Here is a 23,159-nt window from a genome sequence, read left to right as displayed (position 1 = left end):
ACCCTCAGCACATGTAAAAAATACATGACTAAACAAGAAAACAAACCAAAACAACAATATTTCACAAGGGTAGTCATTTTACGAAAAGGCATAATACCGTAGGAGAAAAAAAATATTTTGGAAAATTAAGTTGTGAAAAAATTGTAGTACGAAAATTTTCAAAAGGACAAGGAAAAAGTAGTTTTATAAGCATAAAGATATAATACTATGGGGAAAATCGATTTTTGAAGTCTAAATATTACTGGGACCCTCGTCACGGAAAAGATATTAAGAGAAAATGTTTTTTGACAATCATAAAGGCATAATACTGTAACAAAAAATACAGTTTTGAAGTTAATTTGAGTGAAACTTTTAAGTGAAATTTTTGGAAAATTACTATTATTACAAAAATAATCAAAATATTGGTATATGGGCATAAAGTCAATAAGCTATGCTAACATAAGATAAGCTAAAACAAGTTAATGTTTGCTAATTGTTGCCATACTGACTGTAAATGTGGCGCTGAAAATTTTATAAAACATTAAATAAAACAATAATAATGTTGAACAATAATATTTCGCACAAATTTTTTATTTCATGTGACCAAATATTTGTTGTCAAATTGCAAGATCATTTATTAAATAGGGCATTTATCTTCTTTCTTTTTTTAATGTTTGTGAAGAATGATACGGTTTAAAAAATATGATCTTTCCTTTTTGGTGAAAATAGCTAACAATGCATAATTTGTTCAATAAAGTTTGTTCAAACAACGTGCATTATTTGGTCTTTGACGTTCAGAAAAACAGATGCTACTTTCCTGGCTGAGATCTTATCTCCAGGATGAGACACTTTGTGTAGTTTATGATGATATGACGTCTGAGAACCGTGGTGTCACTTGCAGAGTTCCACAAGGATCTGAGCTTGGCACCTTCCTATTTGGTTGACCTCGTTGTACCCGGTGCTCTGTCCAGAAACCTACGCTGGTTTTTTGATAATCCAGAGCGCCAGAAATCACTAGAAGTTTGACAACGATCATTTTGAAAAAAAACGTAAGGGGTTAGTATGTCCTTTTTTTCATTTTTTTTCAACTTTAACGACTTTTTCAACTTTAACATACTTGTATGTATGTATGTATATGAGTTTATATGTATGTAGGTATGTATGTATGTATGTGTGTATTTATTTATTCATGTATGTATGTATGTATGTATGTATGTATGTATATATGTATGTATGTATTTATTTGTGTGTTTGTATGTATGTTTGTATGTATGTATGTATGTATGTATGTATGTATGTGTGTATTTATTCATGTATGTTTCTATTCATGTATGTATGTATGTATGTATGAAATCATGTATGTATGTATGTATGTATGTATTTATTTGTGTGTTTATGTATGTATGTATGTATGTATGTATGTATGTATGTATGTATGTATGTATGTATGTATGTATGTATGTATGTATGTATGTATGTATGTATATGAGTTTATCTGTATGCATGTATATATGTATGAATGTATGAATGAATTTGTATGTATGTATGTATGTATGTATGTATGGGTGTATTTATATGAGTATGTATGTATGTGAGTTTATCTGTATGCATGTATATATGTATGTATGTATGTAGGTAGGTATGTATGAATGTATGAATGAATGTATGTATGTATGTATTTATGTATGTATGTATGTGTGTATTTATTCATGTATGTTTCTATTCATGTATGTATGTATGTATGAAATCATGTATGTATGTATGTATTTATTTGTGTGTTTATGTATGTATGTACGTATGTTTGTATGTATGTACGTATGTTTGTATGTATGTACGTATGTTTGTATGTATGTATGTATGTATGTAATCATGTATGTATGTATGTATATGAGTTTATCTGTATGCATGTATATATGTATGTAGGTATGTATGAATGTATGAATGAATTTGTATGTATGTATGTATGTATTTATGTATGTATGTATGGGTGTATTTATATGAGTATGTATGTATGTGAGTTTATCTGTATGCATGTATATATGTATGTATGTATGTTTGTAGGTATGTATGAATGTATGAATGAATGTTTGTATGTATGTATGTATTTATGTATGTATGTATGTGTGTATTTATATGAGTATGTATGTTTGTATGTATTTGTGTATGTTTGTATTCATGTATGTATGTATGTAATCATGCATGTATGTATGTATGTATAAATGTTTGTATGTAAGTATGCATGTATGTATGTAATCATGAATGTATGTGTTTGTATGTATGTATGCATGCATGCATGTATGAATGTATGTATGTATGTATATATGTATGTTATCACTCATGTATTTTTGTATGTCTGTAATCATACATGTATGTATGTTTGCATTTATGTAATCATACATGTATGTATGTATGTATGCATGTATGTATGAATGTATGTATGTTTGTATGCATGTTTGTATGTATATGAGTTTTTATGTATGCATGTATATACATATGTATGTATTTATCCAATCATGCATACATACATACATACATACATACATACATACATACATACATACATAGGTTTAGGGTTAGAGTTAGGGTTAAGGTTAGGTCAGCCAAACACCAGACCAGATCGGCGGATTTTATTAAGATCCAAAAAGCAAAGATTTCTACAAGGGCTACTGTCGCGTCCGTAACGCACGCAACTTACACCAACATGGGGTTTCCTCCGTCACTTCCTGTCCGTCACCACCTTTTCCTTCCCAACCCCGGAACATATCTCTCCATGGCGACACATGCACAAATACAACAAATGACACATACCACCTCTAAGGGTCATTACAATACATACATACATAGTACATACATAGTGTATGTACACTATGTACATACATACATACAACTATGTGTACTTACAGACAATACATATGTACACATAAACATATATAAACACATACATACATACATATGATGAGAACGGGACAAAGGCCGCAATTGAAATTTCAGTGCAAACTCCCTGCGGGATGCAGTTATCGTCACCTGCTGAGCTGTGCTGCCCTCCAGTGGCCACAAAGAGAAGCGCAAGAAAAACACACGGCTCAACAGTAGTTTATAGCGGGCAATAGGTTCCAGACAAGGTCCGTGATATTGGATTCAGTGTTATTACATTGAATATTTTAGTAGTTATAGACTAGAAAATATGTTTCTGACTTTCTAAATTGAATTTATTTTTTCTTTCATGAAGAAGTCCGAAAGGTACCACTGCCACACAGAATGGGAGAAATGTGTCTCTACCATGTGGGAGATGCCATGGCTCGGTGTTAAGGTAATGGCATGTAAGCTAATGTCTCAATGTTTTGTGTCATTACTGCTGCCAAGTGACCACAATACTATCGCTTGTATTTACATACGTTTTGACTAACAATAGACTAGTCTACCACAAAACTGCCATCTTTGATTAACTTCTGGGGAAAAAAACTGATATAGTGCACTAAAATCTACGCATTTAAAGAAGTAACTAATCAGAAATTGTACTCAAGTACAAGTCACGATGCAGGTATAGAAATCCAGAAAGCAGCAAGAAGCCATAAATCAGACGTGATGAATCCATCTTGAGAAGCAATGGAAGATGATGGAAGTTCATGCAGGTGAGTTGCTTTCCACGCGTCTCACTCCTTTTCCAAAAGACGTGAAGCAGACGGGTTCCAGACTGGTCCGCACAGGAACTGAAGCTTGTTGGTGCTGTGACAACGAATCTGCATTGGACTGTTATTGCCCATACGAGCCTGAATACGAGCCTAACAAATAGCATACTATAAAAGAGCTATCTAACTATCCACTATCCAAGTATAAATACAACACAAAGGTGACTGGAATATAAGATAAGTTTTATTACTTAGCAAGTTCGTGTAGACGTCATGTGTCACTGTGTCGGTCCAATCACGTTGTCCGGTTCAGCACAGACGGAAAACACGATGAAGGTGTGGGACATGCTGTTGCCACGGTGATGTTTGGTTTACCGTCACTGCAATGTTTGCTTTGCGTCTCTTTGTCTCCGACACCCCCCACAGACGCTGGTTTCGTTGTTTGACCTGAAGGGGAGGGAGGTCAGAGGTGACAGTCTGGATGTGATGTGATGTGATGTGTGCCCCCCACCCCGCACCCCTTTGGTTACCTTCCAGGCTCGTCGTTGTGTCTCCCGCCTGGCTTTGCTCATCACCACGGCGTCCATCAGCTTCATGTGGCGGTTCCGCTTCTTCCTGGCTCAAGCCGCCGTCGCTGGAGGACGACTCTCCATCAGAGTCGGACTCGGAATCTGAGTCGGAGTCAGAGATGGAATCCGAGTCATCGGTGGAGGAGCTGCTGTTTTGCCGAGGCATGGAGTGTTTGTGCTGGTTGTAACAGCCGGCACAGCGAGACTGGCCCAAGAACTCTGCACAGGACCTGGGCTGGACACGGGACACAAGGGGGGGGGTCACATGACACCAGCTACTTTGGCTTCAGAGGTCAGCACTGGGTGTAACATGCTCAGGCACTCGTTAGTAAGTCTGTGGGCAAATATTTTCATAAATATGATATATATTTTTCATATCATACAGCATCCCCATGGCACAAACCTTTCCCAGTGGAAGCTGAATGTAAACAAGATTAAAGGATGTGGGGGTCCACTAAAAGCAATCCTAAATCTATATGTGTCCTATGGAGGAAGACTACAGTAAATATGAAGAAATGTAACAAAATGTTATACGTCTCACCTTTAGATGTTGCAGACCTTCTTCTGTCATTTGATCATTGGCAGCATCTATGGAGTCCATCCGTCCTGCAGGCCAACACCTCCACAAAAGCTGAGAGATTTTAAGATTTCAAGACGGAAAAAAAAAAAAACAATACATCTGTCCAAACCGACTAACGCCAACTATCTCTAGACACCAGCAGGGCCGCGTTCAAATACGCTTTTTAAACAAGTAGCTCTGTCTCTCCGGTGGCTTACATCACGACTGTTGGGACTATCGACAAGGTGAGCCTCTTTGTGCTTTTCAGCTCATTTAACATCTGATATTTACACTTCCTGCGGTCGTGACTTACTGTCACTGGAGTCTGCGTCATCGTTAACGAAGCCGTGAATGTCATACACTCGGTAAATGACAACGCAGAAGAAAATGAACGTGATAGTTTACTAAAAGTGGACTTACCTGCGTGAGAGCAGTTGTGTTCAGGATGTGCACGGGAACAGGTGAGCGCTACATCCTGCACCAAATGCATTGTGGGCCACCTTTGAGGTCAAATAGAAAAACAACACAATCTAACCACAAATACACACACCCTCTGCAAACACACACCCTCGTGCTTGACTTGCCCTTCTATTTCGTCACGTTAGCCGACTTAAAGATGCGGAAAAGCTGAATGATGCAATTATTATTTTTATTTAGGGGTCAAAAACATTTACATCTGCATATTTTTTTTAAGTTTAATAATTAAATTGTTGACGTAAGATGAGTGCTTTTAGGTGCTAAAGGGTGACAGTTACCATGGCAACAGATGCCACACTGTCCCCCAAAAAATTGTTTTAAAGTGCACAACAAGCGGCGTTGACTTTTAAAGCTGAAGCCCGCTAAGGATTGCGACATGACTTCCTGCAAGTCCCGGCAGTCGCAATAACGCATGAAAAACACCCCCCCCCCCCCCCGCCAACCGACGCAGGGGCGTGAGTGGGGAGGCGGAGCCAAAGATGGACGCTTGATCCCAGCGGAGCGTGACTGATCAAAGCTGTCGTGTTTGCTGCACATTCACAGTCGTGGCCATCACAACAAAATGGCGGCACTCGTTCACATTGTGGAAAGGGGCGGGGGCGTAAAAGTCCAAAGTGCACATTTGACAAAGCTCTCACTCGATAAGTTACATTCACGGCCTCGGCGGGGACAGGTCAGTGTCAGTGGGCGTGGTCTTCGGGCTCACGCCGTTAGCGCGCTCCTCTGGGATGGAGGACGAGTCGCTGCCGAGACTCGAACGGAAACCTGAAAAAAAAACAAACCCGGGAAGTTAAGCTAAGCATGCGACTCCATGTTGCGCCTTCTTTACCTTTATACGTGGGCTCGGCGTCGTACATGGAACTGTCTGAGCTCGCCCGGTTACGCCGTTGCTTCCATCGTGGACCTCCACTCCAGCTCTCTTTCAGGATCCCCGACCTGAGGAACACACCGAGAAGACCAAGTCAAACATCTGACTAGGGTGTCTTCTTTAGCCGGCAACATGCAGAGGCGAGGGAGGAACACAGATACAGTATGAAGTATGATTCTGTTACGTATGAGAGTACATAAAGATATACTACATCTAACGGCCATGTGGAAAACGCTGTACATGTTCTGGTACGTGTACGTCTACTGCAGGGGTGTCCAAGGTGCAGCCCACCTTTCTTTTATTGTTTATTAAAATCTTTTATTGAGACAAATAGAGCAGTAATTTGATGATAAAGGCAAAATATTGACAAAATAAATATTAAAAGAAAACTTTAAATATTAAAGACTAAAAGCATAATTTCTTTAAACCAGTCATTATATTATGACAAATAAATAAAAAGTACAATTTTTTTTTTAATCAGGTTGGGCGAATATTACGAGAAAATCCAAATTTTCGTGAGAACAAAGCCATAATAAGAGAAAATATAGGATAAAGTTGAATTATTAAACACTGAAAATTTATTTTTTAAAACGGTCATACAATAAACAAAGAATAAAGTTGCAATTTTAGGAAAAATAGGTGGGGTAAAGGATAGTATTGTACGACAACAACAAAATATGATAATGAAGACATAATATTGAGACACAAAATAGCACAAGGTTGAAATACTAAAGACTACAAATAATTATAAAATAGTCATAACATGTCTACAAACCAAACTGAGCATAAAGTTGAAATTATAGAAATTTAGGTTAGGTAAAAGATAGAATTTTACAATTAAAAAGTCAAAATATTACAAGAATAAATACGTAACGCTATATGGAGAAAAACAAAAAAATAAAAATAAATACAATAAAAAATAAATAAAATAAATATTAAAAAGGAGCAAAAAAAAAGTATTAAAGTGATTGGTGTACTTTTGGTTTAGCAGCTGATCTGTTTGCATGTTGACAGACTACAGATGAAAATTAGCCCCTGGCTAGAATCTGATGCGTTTGTGTTTCAATGCACGACGCAAACAAACATTCATTAACAAGCCCCTCCCTCGCCCCAAAAACCATAAAGATAATCAAGATGGAAGATTCTTGTGTTGCAGGGCCACATGCAGGTGTTTGCACTCACCTGTCCAAAGTGGACATCCCGGGGTGACTGACTGACCTCCTCAACTGGACAGGAGACATTTCAGCATCAACAGTGATATTTTTTGAGCGTACTTAAAGTTTTTCTGCGCTAAAGGGGCTGACCCTTTCAGGAGGTTGAAGGTCAGGCGCGACGTTATGCCGCGCCAAGGTGATGCACTCCTCCAGCGTCCTGATGAAGGTGGCACAGGTGGCACTGAGGAGGGACGCCTGACGATGGAAACTGCGGTCAAACTTAGCTTGGATGGCCAAAAAAAAAAAAAAAAAGCAGACGATAGCTGGATGTTTTTACCTCAGATGTGGGTGTGGTGTCTGGGTCTGTGGTGGACTGTGACTGGATGGTTTGGACCTGCTGGACAAGGAGGTCACAGTAGAGACGCAGCTCTGACATTTTTGTTTTGAGACAATCGGGACCTGGACACACACACACACGTTAGCATAGATGAGTAACGAAGCTGTCAGTCAACTTTTTTGACCGCGACAACCGTTAAAGTGAAGACCTCTGTGTCTGTGAGAGTCCAGCGTCCCTGCTTTGGACGATCCCAGCGCCACCAGCCACCTCTGTCTCTCTGCTGCGTTCACTGCCCGCACGTAAAAGTGCTGCTCGCCTGGAATGATCAACTCCAGACGTGTGGCGTCCGTTGGGTGAACTGAAACACAAGACATCAACACATAAGGTTTTGTTTATTGTTATGATTATGTGTGAGGGACAAACCTTTAATTTCACACACGGACATCTTGATGGAGCCTTTACTTCCTTTGCCAACGTCGTCCTCGCTGTCGTAGTAGGAGATGACCCCCTTGTCTAAGACGAACCACCGCGGCTGCCAGCCTGACACACAAACACAAACACACCGATTTAAGTGCATTCTACTTAAACAGAAGCGACAATTTATGAAAAGGACTTGATGCAGCTAGCTTTTTCAACCAAAATGCCACAGACACTTGTTGATGAGGCTTGCATTGCTGTACAGATCTTAAATGAATAAAATGCTACATTAACCGTTGGACAGCATATTCTTCTGGAAAACTGATCTCGCCGAGTCAACTAAAACGTCACCTGCGTATAATGTTAGCTTGTTACGGCTGAGTTAGCATCAGAAGCTAGCATGTAGCTATTGTGACGGCGCACTTGACCAAGCTGCCTGTAATTAGCCATAAATTAATAAACTGTTTGTGTTAATAAACATAAAGAGACTAAAAGAGAAAGAGAAAAGAAACCAGTAGTCTCGCCTGTCATGTAGTTGGTCCATTTGTACAGAACACCCTCCATGTCAGCAGCTAACAGGCTAAAGCTAGCTCGCTAGCGCTCGCCTCGCAGCGGGAGACAGTCGGTGAAGTCACACAAATGTCATGTTGAGATTATTTCTTCTACGAGTGAACAAGACAAACTAATAGTGAACGTAGCACCGTCATGGTGTCCGTTTGGGTGGTTTGTTGCTCAAGCCAGACCAGGTCAGCTGGCTGATTAAAAAAAAAAAAGTCAACAAACGCCACACCACGCTTGCTACGGAAGCCTACGAGGCTCATTAAAAAAAAAGTCGTACAGCACGTCAATAAATGCTACTAAATGTGTTTATATAACATTAGTTAGGTATATACACCAGTATATGAGCGCTACATTATTTTGAACTGTTTCACAAACTGTTGAACAATGAAAACAACATACAAGTGTTGTTGTTATAATTCCACTTTATTGCATTGGAACATACATTTGTCATATATATTTATCTCTCTCTATATATACTTTATAAATGTGAATTTGTACACTACAATCTTGTATTGTAATATGTTAGAAAATACTGCAAAAACATAGCACTAAAAACAGTTACCAAACACTGATTATTACACTTCTCTTGTTTTTGGCCACCATGAACTTCAAACAAAAAACGAAAGAAGTTGGCAGAGATGGAGCTGTCCATGTTGTGTGTTGTTTTTAAGGGGACAAGCGGTACAGAACAAGCATCCAGCAAAAGACACATTTCAATGTTGTTACACATACATCTGACAAATTAAATTACTCATTTTCTTGGCGACTTAACTGTTTCAGTGCTTCACATGGTTTGTTTTTATGCTTTAAATACACATCTACTGTCTTTCATTTTGCACTATTTTTTTTTTAAAGAGGTGATATGTCGGTGTTCTGTGGTTGATAGTGTGGCACCAAATACTGATAACGACGCATTTGCTGATCACTTGTGCTTCTCTAAAAATGCCATGAAATATGAACGTTAACGTGTCATATTTGACGTTCAGCGATAGACACATTTGAAAGCGGCTCCAAAACAACGTCACATGACTCAAGGGGGCGGGGTCAGGAGAAAAAGCACACAAGGCGCACACACGCACAGCAAGGCTAGCTAGAGTCGATGAAACTATAAGCGGACACAAGGGGGCACCAGCGAGGTCGCCTCGAAGAGCGTGTGTGATGTCACGATTGTCCACTTGAACAGCGGGTCAAACTCTTATTCTCTTATTCCTTTAGGACCGTGGACAATTTGAACATGTTCACATATAAACAACACAAAGCTGTTATTTTTTTTTTCCCCCTTCACCGTCTCTCACATACATAAACCCTGTGACCATTCATGAATAGAAACACACACCCGCTCAAAAGACAACATTTGGACCGATTAACATGGCTGCCTGCTTCATTGGCAGGTAGCTAAGACACTGTAGATAAGATAGAAGCTCATATGCGTACAGTACGATACGTGAGATGTTTACATGATGGCTGACTAGTCACCACACCTACCAGCACAAAGTTAGCACAACGCTTGAAAATCAACATGAGAATGGAAAACATAAGAAGCTAAAACTATGGGCCTCGGATGGATCCAAATGCACTGATATCAAGAGTCATTATCGATATTTTTTTTTTTAGATCTCTTCTATGCTTTTTTTCCACAGATATCACTTTTCGCAGTGTTGTCGTGTTATTGTTACATTGTTGATATAGTTAAATGCATATGTTATATATAAGTTGGCCTTTGAAGGATTTAAATAAAAGCCAATATTAGTTTCAAAGCATACACTATAAAATAAAAAAAAAACAACGTAATCAGTCATAATTATGAGCTAAAAAGTTGATATGATGAAAAGTCCAAATAACAGGATAAACTTACATAATCATTATGATTAAAAAGTCATATGAGATACAAACTCTTGGCACTCTGCACATTGGCAGTTTGATTTTATTTTTACCTCACAATTTTAACTTTCTAATTTTTACGTTGTATCTCATAATTATGACCTTTTATATCATCATTTTGACTTTTTGTCTCAATTATGACTTTTATCTTGTAATTTCAACTTCTCATAATAATGATGTTCTATCTCATAATTTTAACTTTAACACATAATTTCAACTTTTGAACTATGGCTAAGCATTTTTTCTTTCAGTGGTACAAAAATGAAAGGGCAACACATTATTATTATTATTTTTTTACATTGTTCTGCCTCTTGTTTTAGAGTTTGAAATGGCTGAAATGCATGTTGTGAAAATGATAACATTGAAACAATGATGTTATTTTACCTTCTATCATTCAAGGCAAGCCTGTCTGAACGCTTAATGCAGGGGTGTCCAAAGTGCGGCCCATTTGCAGCCCACAGCATGCCTTATTCTGTCCCTATTGTTTAAAAAATCTAATCATTACAAAGAAGGCTTACGGCCAGGCTGAAAAAAAAAAAACGTTAGCAGAGCACAGCATTGTATCGTTTGTGTAAGCACTTCAACCATAATTGTATTTTGTAACATTTTTTTCTGTGAATTTATTATTTTTTTTTAAATTTGGACACCCCCGACTTAAAGGGTTCCTGTTTAAATGCATCGTCTGCTTTTGGGAAGACAACTTGGAATGTTTCACGAGAGCTAGCCGCTAGCCAGTGTTGACATCGAGACATTTACAAGACGAGTACTACTCCAGCTACTTTTATGACATTATTGCATGATGTAATTAGTACTTCAATTGCCCCACATCAGCTCTTATTAGCTTGAAGTGGTTGATAGACTAATTGTGTCATCCAAACCACAACAGTTTTGTCCATTCAATGTAAAAGTAACTAAGGTAGTAAGTGAAGCATCCCAAAACTACTCTGCTACTTACATGTATGCCATTGTGCAGATGTTCTGTGTGTGTGTGTGTGTGTGTGTGTGTGTGTGGTAGCACACAAAGTTCAGTAGACTGTTGTCATCAGCTATCATACAGATGGTCCGATACAGTTATAGTACAACATCTATACATCAACTATACATTGTGCGTATTTTTTGTCATTTTTTTTGGGTGTGAGGGAAGGGGTGTTTGGGGGCTTGGTCACCATTACATCACTGCTGACAGACGGGGGCTGAGTCAACGTGGGGGAGGGGGAATGGGCGGAGCCAGAGATACACAGTTGCTGTGTCTCAATCGGTGTACTTGCGTACTTCCACTTTTCAATCATTTTGAGTGCATGACTACTGATAAATAGCCATGCCTCATTTGAAGCAGGGGTGCAAACTAAAAAGGGGCGATCCAAATGTTGGCGATAGTACTCTGTCGAGTGGTTGCAATTGAACATAAAAGGACACTTTTAAAGAAAGGACATTATACTGTCCAAATTCACACACTGAGGAACTAAGTACAGAGTGCTTAGGTACGTGTGCTGACGCACGTATTCCATTTGAGACACAGCCAGTGTTGGCGCTGCTAGCAGGCGTACAGGACAAGACGACAACGAGGGCCATCGGCGTACACGACGTGATGCGAGTGACTCAAAGTGGAGCACAAAGTGTTGTGTGGTAGATTTGTTGTGCTTACAGGCGGCACACAACCTTAGTGGAGCCGCTGCGGGGGACGACTCTTCCTGTCCATCTGAGGCTCTGCGTGGAGACGGCGGGGCGATGTGTTACAAAATGACCTTTACAGTGGTGAAGGCTGGCGATCGTTACGATATGACGGTGGCCTCCGTCACGATGGCGGGGTCTTCTATGTCCGCTTTGCTCTGAACCATCCTCAGCTCCAGCTGGGGCGGACTGGGCCTACGACCAGGACCGGCTAGTTCTGATAGGAGACAAAGTGGGTGTTAAGAAGCCAATCACCACTCTGTTAAAAACTAAGTTGATAAGATGCCACCGAAAGGCCAGGATGTTTTTTCCTTACCGTGAGCGTATGATATGGTCCTCTGGATCACGTGATGCATCACCGAAAATGTTTTCTCACAAGCCGTCTGATTGGAGGGGAGCAGTCAGAAGTATATCATCATTTATACTCCCTCAGTACACATTTTTTGCTGTTGTTTTCTTGTTTCATTGTATCCTGACATTGTGCTGTGGGCCAACAGAAAAATAGCTTTGGCCCACAAGTTGGTCATGTAGCCGTACTTTGGACACCCCTGCTCTAACTACAAACGCTCTCGGTCTGACTACTGTGCTGGTGTAGTCAGACCTGACTGACTGATGAGGAGTTGTATCCGTACTTGGCAGTGCAGCGAGTGTGTGTTCCCACCTTGAGGTCGTTGGGGTAGTGGTGCGTCCAAGCTAGCAGCATGGCAGCAAACAAGTCACCAGTTCCGACAAACACGGCGTCCACTTTGGGAACTTCTATCCGAACCCTCTGCGTCGTCCTGCTGCCGTCTGGACGAACTGAACAGCACAGCAGTTGGTTTATTGTGGTGAATGCGGTGTCACAATGTACACTGTCACATGACACCCACCGTGGCGCTGGCTCCCCAGCGACACCAGGAAGCGGTCTCCCAGCCTGGAGGGCAGGTCCGAGGACGTGATGACCACAGTGTCTGGGCCCATGGTGTGCAGGAGGTCCATCACCTACAGACAAATTGTCGTTTGTTCAGGGGGAAGGACATGATGCCAAACGAGGGATATGCTGTGTCTCAAATGGAATACTTGCATCAGTACACTTCAGGAAGTATACTATCTACACTGTGTACTTAGCTCATGAGTGGGTCATGTTTCCTCACCTCTATAGCATCTTTCTCTGTGCTGATGTTTTTTCCTGTCAGCAATCTGAAACAAGTCAACAATAAAGCGACAAGAAAGTCACATCACTCTCCAAAATGACTGTTTTGACTTGGCTTTGTTGTCGCTTTTTAATAAAGATATTTAAAAAAAAACACACACAATTACAATACCTTGAAACTGATATTTTTGCCCCAGGATATTCTGTCAGAATCTCTTATCAGCCCACACCCATACTTATAAAATCTTCCTCGTGTTACGACTTATCGTGGTGACATACACGCTCCCATAAATTATTAATACTGTATTTAAAAAAAAACGTTGCACGTAGCGTAAGCCTACATAGCCAGGATAACGTGACTTTTGTTCTTCTCAGTTAATTTTTCCCCCTCGTCCTCATGGCTCCAAAGTGTGAGTCAAGTGCTTGTTCGGGCCTTCAACCATCATGAAGGATCAAGACGGTATCTTTAAAAATATAAAAAGATCTGCTCCTGTGAAATGGACAATGATAATTAGAAAGTGTAGTGCTCTCATCATTGATGGTCAACCTAATAAATCCGTTTCTCAATCACAGAAAAGTAAGGAATTGTTGTCTTTTCATTATTCTTTCATTTCATTCTAGTATTCCATATTTTTATTACATTATTTTACAGTATTTTTGTATTCTTCAAGTGTTCTGCGTACAGTGTGAGTGGCTTGGGCACAAGTTTCCTCTTACATCGCCATCACAGAAACGGAACTTATACATAGACTGAGGACCTCCTGAGAATAGTTTTGCAGTCATACCAATTCGACACTAGGGGGTGCGGTTTGACAGGATATTGTATGACTGCAGCTCCCAATGTGATTTTGGTTATGAATTCAAAGAATTACAGCATACTAGTGACTACTGAAAACTACTCGGTGGAGGTAAAAACTTTCACTCACTCTGCCTCAAATTGGTTGGGAGTGATGATGTCAGCGACAGGAACCACCTTGTTCTTATAGACGGGATAAAGGTTCTGCGGGACGTACTGTAAAAAGACACACATGGTCAAATGTGAAACAAACACACACACACACACACACACACGTGCGTGCATAACCCACCATGGAGCCATGGTCACCAAGCACCGGGTCACACACTGAAATGACAAAATCACATCCATATGGATCTACATGGATTTTGTGCAATACAAATAAATTTGTGGATTAAAGCGAGCATCTCACCATACACCAAATTTGGGTTGGCTCTCTTTAGCTCCTGGACAATGTCCACCACCATCTCCAGGAAGGACGTGTCTCTGGTGTATCCTGAACACAACACACATGTGCTTAGTGTACATCTGGACGTGGAACACATATATGGAACACACGTGTTGCACAGTGAGCACGCGCACCTGTTAGGACGTAATCATACTGGTGAACGTTGTTCAGCTTGATGCCCTCATAGAGGACGTGCAGCTCGTCGGCTGTCAACACTTGCCCCTTCCAGTGGGAGTATCCTGCAGAGAGGGACAGCCCTCATTAGACGCTCTCACTACATCCCGTAAATACACTCCCTGATTGATTGATTGATTGACAGATGACTCATCTGTAACTTGGATAATTTGTTCATCTGATTATATGCATGCCACACACACACACACACACACACACGACAGCAAAAGACACACCAATGAGGACAATGATGTGTGACTTTGAATGCGTCCATTGATTTCCATTTTATGTGCACGGCTGTCTGCTTCAGGCCGCTGTCGCAGCTCCAGGTGAGTCACATGCAGGTCACGTGGTGGCAATGTGGGGGGGGGGATACTGGTTGCTAAGCAACAAGCCAGTAAAAAGCCAGAGGGGCTGAGAAGGGATGTGAGCATCTGTGTGTGTGTGTGTGTGTTAAAGAGATGAAGGCTGCTTGAGACGTCATCATTCCCTGCCGTCACAATTCACGTCTGCTGGGTCCTCCCGCCCCCGTTCTCATTTCATCACTTTTTTGTCCTCCGCCGCTGTCCTCTTCACTGCACGTGCACATATAGTACATGTGCACGTGCACACGCCAAGCAGGGTACATGAAAAGGTTGTACGTGCGTATGCAGCCACATCATTGTAACGCTGATATTGATATTATGCTGCAGATGCTGAATTCTGCATTTGGTAACATTGCCACGCACGCTTCTTGCTACACGCAAATGGAAGCCCTCGCCACATGATGTTCCTTGATGTCACTTCATAAGCATGTCTGAAAGTCAGCGGTGTCCAAAGTGTGTCTGCAACCTGTGGCTAGTTTTTTTTTTCCTTTAATTGGCACCCAGCACATAAATTAAAATTAAACCAAAAAAGCCCCTGTAAATATTGTAAAAACACCGGCCACCACAGGAAGATCTGTACAGAAGCTAGAATTTCAAAAAGAACAAGGAACTTTACAAATTCCAACATGTGTGAGTCTATATTATTTATGTCTTATTTTGTCTTATTATGGCCACTATTTTGGGAAATACGAGTGTAAAGGTGACTATAGGGGTGTTATTTCATGTCTTGAGGGCTCTAACAATATGACAAACTGTATTTATAGAAGGTCATAAACAGCTTTTCTATGCAACTACCTACCAAAATATTATATGTATGATCATGATATGTAGTATTCTACACTTGGTGTCAGTAATGTTACTGTAATGTTGGTTGGTTGAGGTGAATATAGGGGTGTTATTTTATGTCTAGATGGCTCTAATATAAATCAGGAATCCTACTTGGTAGAAATTCACATATCACAGTCAGTTCCGGACCCAATTAAACAAGGGATTGCCACATCTAAGAAGGTAAACATAACGTTTTGGGGTTTGTTTGTTTTTTTTTAGCCTTTTTACTGATTTTTAAAAGTGGCCCCAGGCATATTTCCTCAACGTTTGAACACCCCTGAGTGCCCAAAGTCCAGAAGTCCAAAATGTAACAAAGTAAACTGAATGGGAAGGTCATAGTCAGCATTCATATCAAATGCAAGGTGTGTTACAAAGAAACAAAGTGATCCCTGGAGGAGGTAAAAAACAAAAAACCATGCAATAAGTTAGACCAGCTGTGATTGGACTGTGTTTGTTTTGACAGCTGATTCTTTGCTCACATTCAAAGTCACTTTGAACTCAGACAACCCTGCAACAAGATGAGGACATTCCCCGCATCATCCATCCAATGCACAAGTGGCTCATGATTGGTTATGATCCAAGTTTCATGTCAATGTCCTGGATGAAGTGGAAGCACTGAACACACACACACACACACACACACACACACACTACAGGTTAATGGTTGTCATTTACTAGCATTACCTGTGTGGTTGGAGAACTGCACAGAGTTGATGGAGTCCACCTCGAAGCCTAAAACCTGCCAGAAGACACACAGTGAGAAGGTTACATGCATTCTGCAGATGAAAAGCGGTAATTGTCCTTCACGTGCACAGCAGATTTTTATCTGAATGACTTGATGAAATGGTACAAAAAAAGATGACTTGTTTGTTTTCTGGTTTGTGTCCTCGGTGTGCATCTCCACAGTGTGCTATAAATACACACCACTCTCCATTTGAACACAAAAAGCAGTCTTTTCAATGCATTGAAGACAGGATGGCCGCCCGCACACAATGACAAACTCACTGTTACTTAGGTCATTATACACACTGGCAAATACTACGATTACAAGAAGAGATTTAGCACTCCTGCGTCACGTCCACACAGACGTCGGTCTGGGACAGAGCTCTGTTTGCTTGCATGGTGTTCCCAAAATGGAGCGGCCAAACAAGGAACCCCACGCGTTGCTGACTCAGTCTGGTAGTGTTATCAATTCACTGCGTGGGTCCAAATGTGTTGGTAACAGGTCTTTAATAGAAAACGTGCTCTCGGCTCCCACCCCGTCCCTGACCCCCAGCTCTGGTGCCCATCGGTGATGTCATCAGCAGCTGACTCTGCAACAGTTACACAAGTCTTGAATACAGCTGCAAAATAACAGTGCCAGCACTTTGATAAAGACGGTGAGAAACACTATTGACTTCCTCCTCTCAACCACTACATCTTCCTGTTTTGACATGTGACTTTGATAATGTTTCTCACCTCAATAACTCAAAATGGAGCCAAAGTTGCAAGTGGTAGCATTTTGTTAAAGAAGGTAACACTGTGACAACTCGTGACAAAACAGGAAGACATGCAGAAAGAGTTCACTCTGGGCATTGCTTTCAGCATCTTGGTGTGTCTGTTCCACGGAACGACGACATGAACTCAGTGAGGCCTTTTGTCAGTCATACAGTCTGTTTATCCGTGGGTGGAGGCTGCTAGCATACAGTGTTCAGAAGAACTAGCAGCATTGTGAGGAACAACGCAAGTTAATGTACAGTAATAGAAATTAAATTAGTAGATTGCAATATACTGCTGTAGATTTTTGATATTTTTTAATTGCACTTTTCTTAAAAGTAATGTTTAAATCTTGTATTGTAAATTGAGGCAAAACTATGAGAGAAACGTTGTACATTAACCAAAAAACACACTCATCTGAGATATGTGCATCACTCATCACTAGACTTTGTTTGGCCAACATGAAAGCCACATACCGTATATTGTGTATATAATAAAAATTAACAATTTCTTGTTGGATAATATGACTTGAACTTGAATGACACTAGCATTTGTTGAATAATCACGACTCGTTAAGGGCCACACTGATGAGTTTTTATTTTTAACAGCGTAGTGGTGCCAACACCTGCAGAAAACATTCAAGCAGAAATGACTTCATTACTGCCGCTGATCATTTGCTTATTATATAAATAATTACTGACGCTCACGCGGCAGATAAGTACAACAACATGCTCATGTCTTATCTTCCACGCTATCATTTGCTCATTTTTGACTGCTGATTACATCTAGCAATGCAACTGTTGCATATAAAATGCCACGAGCTGGAGGACAGCGAGATGACCGCACAGCGCAGCGACGTCAGAGGCCGCCGATCTGGATGTGCTTCTGTCCTGACAGGAAGTGACAGGGATGCCCCGCGTGCTCGCCGTCATCCGCTAAACTGACAGCGGTTGATAAACTATCAACTACTACATGCTAAAGACAGGAAGTGAAGAAGTGAAACTATCGGTAATTGCTGAGACACGGACAAGCTCTACAATGTGTTATTTGGAATTATCGAAATATTGAGAAACTTGTTCTGTTGAATTGTCACGTTTAAAGCATATAATAGAAAACGATGAAAGTGCAGTTCTTAATACAGTCGACACGTGTACCATCAAGTACTACAAGTGCATATACAAGGAATGGTAAATGGAGTAAATCTTCTAAATGTGCATCCCTTTGAAGTAAATTTGACAATCCAAACACAATCTAATTCTAAGTTGTTTACATGCATGTTTAAAGCTAGTTTTATGCCAATTCATGTACTTTTTTTTTTCTTTTAGTGCATATAAGCGTACTGACTTGTCTGGTGGGGACACGCGTCACTGCCCAGCAGCCATTAAGGACTGCCACACAACTTGGCATCCTGAGGCGTGGCAGGAGCCAAAAATAGATTCAGCACTTCTCGCCACGAGTGACTGTCTCTCAGCATGGAGGTCCATCCCGCATCATCATCATCATCATCATCATGAAAGCGAGCGCCGTTACAGTCGCACTGTCAACACCCGAAATCCCACAGGCCAATGATGCAAACATCTGGTGTCATTCATGCAACTGTTTGACTTTGCTCGCAACTCAAACATTAGCTATTCCAAAATAAAGATGATGGCGTGTTAGATACGTGTTAAAAGAAAAACAATACAGACAGGAAGTTACGGAAGCAGGAAGACTCAAGCATAGAGATGCACAAAATGACGGTGCTTAAGTGATAGGGGTGTCACCAGACACTCCCCCCACGAGACGATACAATGCATGGGATTGTACGAGATTTTAACATCATTTCTTAAAAAAGCACTTGACAATATATTGCAATCCATTAATTTAAATTCTATTACGTTACACTCTTCTGCACTCTGTGTGTATGTGACTGGCCCCGCCTCCACCCACCGTAATATCCCAGGCCTGGTGTAAACCAGACATTTTTTTCTGAATGAGAACTCTTGTCATATTTTAATCTTGCAACATCTTTTGACACCCCATTTGCCCCAAACAATGGCAAAACTGGTACTTAAAAAAAAAAAATCATTTATCACAGTTAATTGGTTCCAGACCTGACTGTGATAAGTGAATTTCTGCCAAGCATAATTCCTTATTTATAAATTGAATATTTTCATAGTTAAAGCATGGCTTCCAACCTCCTAAATACATATTTTAACATTACCTATAGTCACATATGTACGAACACATATAGGACACCTACAGTACAAACAGTTTCTACTATACAATGAACCTAACATACATGTTAAGAGGGCATTCAAACTCCTCACAGACAACAACCAGTCCTTCATGCTGCTGTGTCAACAGACATGCTATCTTAGAATCAAGATGTTGAATTTGATGCGATAATTCTGCATATTGAGGTTGGCATGATGGACTGGAAGACACCTGGCTCACCGGTAGCCAATGACCTGTGTCAATGTCACATAAACAAGGTGTGTGAATGTCCAATAAAGGTGAGTGTGGGGCAGCTGTAGAATGGACCATCAAGCCTGTCAATCAGAGCATTTCATCCCGAGTGTTTGCGTCATATAAAAACAAACAACAGAGAAAAGACATGAAGTGAACATGGAGACAATTGACGTCACGACTGGTGTGCTGTCAGTCATGCTGAACTTGGCTTCTTCATTCATTAACAGCACGTCACGACGCACAAATAATGGAGACGTGTACTCGGGAGATGATCTTAGTTCAAGCAGCAAACATCTCGAAAATACGCTAGAAGGCGTCTTGTCCGTATTATTCTTCTGATTCTCATCATCACCATCATGCTTACCTGCAGCGGGAAAGAGGCGCTCTTGTTGCCCACATACCCCCGGACGACGTGGCTCTGGATGGACAGGACACGGCACTCCATGGCGGCTCCGGTAAGCCGAGGACGGATCCTTTTCAGCACATCACAACACTGACGAGACCACCAGAGAGTTAGCTCAATGGCTAACACCACCTATGATGGCGGCCGACGCGCGCGTGCCTGTGTGTGTATGTGTATAGTAGAGGTCGATTCAAATACCGATAGTATCGATACCAAGAAGAAGTGACTTTATGAAAATCGAATCGATACTATTGTGATCAGATTGCTGTTTTGTTCTATTTTCATTAATGTTATAAAGACATATGTGTAGTACCTTGTATATAGTGTAGACGGTATTGATTGTAATGTATAATTATTATAATCTAACTTAATATTTCAATATATTATAGATAAAACATATTTTTTATTACATTTTCTTTATGAAGTCAGGCCAGAAAGATTTGAGTTTTCTGAAGACGTTAATTTTTACATTTATTTTGCTTAATCAAACAATTCTAAAAATAATCTATTGCAATAATTAGTTTTGTGTATTAGGTGTGTCTTATTCAGATTTTATTGCAATTATAATGGTATTATCAGCAAATTAAAAGCAACATGGCAATCATTCCACGAGTTTGAAACATTTCTCGAGTAAAAGATTATCACCCATGGCTCACTGTAGTACTTGGTATCGAATCGTTATCAGCATTTGCAGTATCAGCCAACCGTAATGTGGAGGGGGCGGTGACCCGAGGAAGCGAGCAAACACTAAAAAAGCCTGTTTTTAGTGTTACTCATTAGCCAGGTGTATTTTTGTGAACAAGTCGCTAGCCGAGTAGACGAGGTCAGAGACGTGTATTGACACACACGCCCCGCCATTTTGACCAGGCGAAATCACTGGCCACCTCAATCCTAAGACGTCACCGGAAGGGTCCTTCTTGGTCTTCCTGGTCAACATGGGTGCAGTTCAATGGTATAAAAGTGCCTCCAGTTTCAAGTACTTGTAATTATAAAGTATTTTGACACAAACAAATGAGTTCTGATACCGACTGTTTAAAGACAATCGCAGACGAACACGTCAATTCTGCGTCCATTTTTTTCGTGGATGGTTGTGACTCACTCCTCCACCAGAGTCGTGACTGGGGGAGGATTGGGCATGAAGCCGCATCAGGTCGGCCGCTTGATTTTGGTTTTAATGCAGATCCAGTAGCTCTGGCGTTGGTAACCCATAACAAGACTGTGTTTGGAGCTGGTACGGGATCATGTCTACCAAGATTGAAGTGCAAACGAAACACTCGTGTTGCAGTTAGGATTCGTTTGGTTTGATTAACGTTTCCACAATGAAAGCTCCATACTCACCAGTCCAATTCATGGCAGCAACTGAAAAAGAAACCAAAAACAACGACATTATATGAAAAAAAATGCATTTTATGTACTGTTAGAAAATAAAAACACTTTTTTCTTTACTTTGCCTTTTATTTAACTTACAAGTGTGTCAGATCATTTTGCCTGACCGTCTAGAATACAAATGCAGCAGAGTCGTGACGAGAAGGGAAATTAGGTGAACGTCATGAAAAGCGCCACCTGCCGTTCATTTGCTAAACAACAACTCAAGTCCCGCTTGGAATGAACAAATGCTCCCTTTATTGAAGCAGCAGAACCAGTAGAATATGCAAATCGATATATTTTTAAGTTTTAATATCAGAAAGCATGACTCAAGGGATGTTCATGTTTTTCAATCTTCTCCAGTAGAATATGGAGAATATTATGTAACAAGGCTTCTTCTGAGCTATATTTTTGTTAACATGATTATATTTGTTCAAGCAAATGTATCTTTAGTATTGAAATGGGCAAAAAAGTGAAGAAACAAGGCTGCTCTCAAAACTGTACCTTTGCGTCACTACCACACTCCAGCAGAGGGCGCCAATGCATAATGGAACCATGACCACTTTCACACTTCCTGGCAAAAGTTTAAACATACCTCATTTATGGCAGTGAATAAGTACTTTACCAGAACTACTTTCTCATCACCCAAATGACGGGACCCCATGGGGTAAGTCACCGTTGATGTACTACACTGCTGTTGGGGGATGCCATACAACTTCAAGTCAAAATATCAGAAGTATGCACTTAAGCACTGCATGGCAGTTATCCTCCCATTCCATGTGGAAGTGGTAAGTTATTTGCTTCTTAAATGTTTTGCCGTGAAGTTGTATGTATACATCAGCAATGTAGTGTATGTCATGACTACTGCAACACTAGTTTTGCCCAACCCCCCATTGGCTCTTTACTAAAATGGCCCCAGAAACTACGCGGAATTATGCTCCTCATCACAGATCTCCAACCAGAACTGGACACACGGGACCAATTGGGAGAGAAGTCACAGCTGATGTACTACGCTGCAGATGGTGGATGTCATACAACTGAACAATTAAGTTTAGAAAAAATACATTCAAGGTTAACTGGTTAGCTCGCTAGCTTGCAAGTTAGCGGCCGTCTCGAGCTGAGAGTTTTTCTCAATCATCACAAAGATGTATTCAAATGGTAAACAGAGTACAAGGATGCGGAGGGCCCCGATGATTGGGTTTGAGTCCGGCTCCCAAATGAGTAAATACTATTATATAATACTAATCATGTATTCTGGTAAAGGCCATTATACTGGTAATGTTTCAAATATATCAATTTCTGTTAAATGTAACTCTGTTTAAAAGCCTGTTTCCGCCACTGAAAAAAAATACCAATGGTAAATCAGAACTACGAGATAAAAGTCGAAATTTTGAGATAATAAAGTCGAAATTATGAGATACCAACTGCGCATGTGCTCCAGGTGTTGTCTTTTTTACTGTCGTCTTCGTCACTTGGCAAAATGTTTAGACAGGCTTCCGTAGAAAAAGTGACCCAAAGTAGAAAAAAGTCTATTTGACAGACAGAAGGGGGGCGGGGCAAGTCTCCGGTGTGTGGACACGTGACCTCACCACACGCACGGAGAGGTGTGACGTCATCGG

At 40.6% G+C, this 23,159-nt stretch overlaps 2 protein-coding genes across 2 annotated transcripts; both read right to left on the bottom strand.

Annotated features, from left to right (window-relative positions):
- Nucleotides 1-3,818: 3,818 nt before the first annotated feature.
- Nucleotides 3,819-8,781, bottom strand: plekha3 (pleckstrin homology domain containing, family A (phosphoinositide binding specific) member 3). Its single transcript, XM_058058572.2, has 11 exons — nt 8,514-8,781; nt 7,996-8,112; nt 7,781-7,930; nt 7,573-7,694; nt 7,386-7,490; nt 7,264-7,307; nt 6,043-6,149; nt 5,157-5,978; nt 4,719-4,808; nt 4,139-4,412; nt 3,819-4,055 (listed from the first exon to the last, which is right to left on the bottom strand). The coding sequence occupies exons 1-8, from the start codon at nt 8,551-8,553 to the stop codon at nt 5,866-5,868; spliced, it is 798 nt and encodes a 265-aa protein (XP_057914555.2). The 5' UTR covers nt 8,554-8,781; the 3' UTR covers nt 3,819-4,055; nt 4,139-4,412; nt 4,719-4,808; nt 5,157-5,865.
- Nucleotides 8,782-11,072: 2,291 nt separating this feature from the next.
- On the bottom strand, nt 11,073-20,435 carry LOC131107996 (pyridoxal kinase-like). The gene is made up of 11 exons (XM_058058571.2): nt 20,137-20,435; nt 16,530-16,584; nt 14,613-14,717; nt 14,443-14,526; nt 14,323-14,357; nt 14,161-14,246; nt 13,236-13,281; nt 12,972-13,083; nt 12,764-12,900; nt 12,419-12,485; nt 11,073-12,319 (listed from the first exon to the last, which is right to left on the bottom strand). The coding sequence occupies exons 1-11, from the start codon at nt 20,215-20,217 to the stop codon at nt 12,204-12,206; spliced, it is 924 nt and encodes a 307-aa protein (XP_057914554.1). The 5' UTR covers nt 20,218-20,435; the 3' UTR covers nt 11,073-12,203.
- Nucleotides 20,436-23,159: the final 2,724 nt, after the last annotated feature.

Source organism: Doryrhamphus excisus, linkage group LG20 (assembly GCF_037039965.1).
Source record: "Doryrhamphus excisus strain RoL-2023G ecotype Guam linkage group LG20, RoL_Dexc_Guam_v1.1, whole genome shotgun sequence".
Taxonomy (NCBI): domain Eukaryota; kingdom Metazoa; phylum Chordata; class Actinopteri; order Syngnathiformes; family Syngnathidae; genus Doryrhamphus; species Doryrhamphus excisus.
This window is presented reverse-complemented; position numbering and strand designations above follow the sequence as displayed.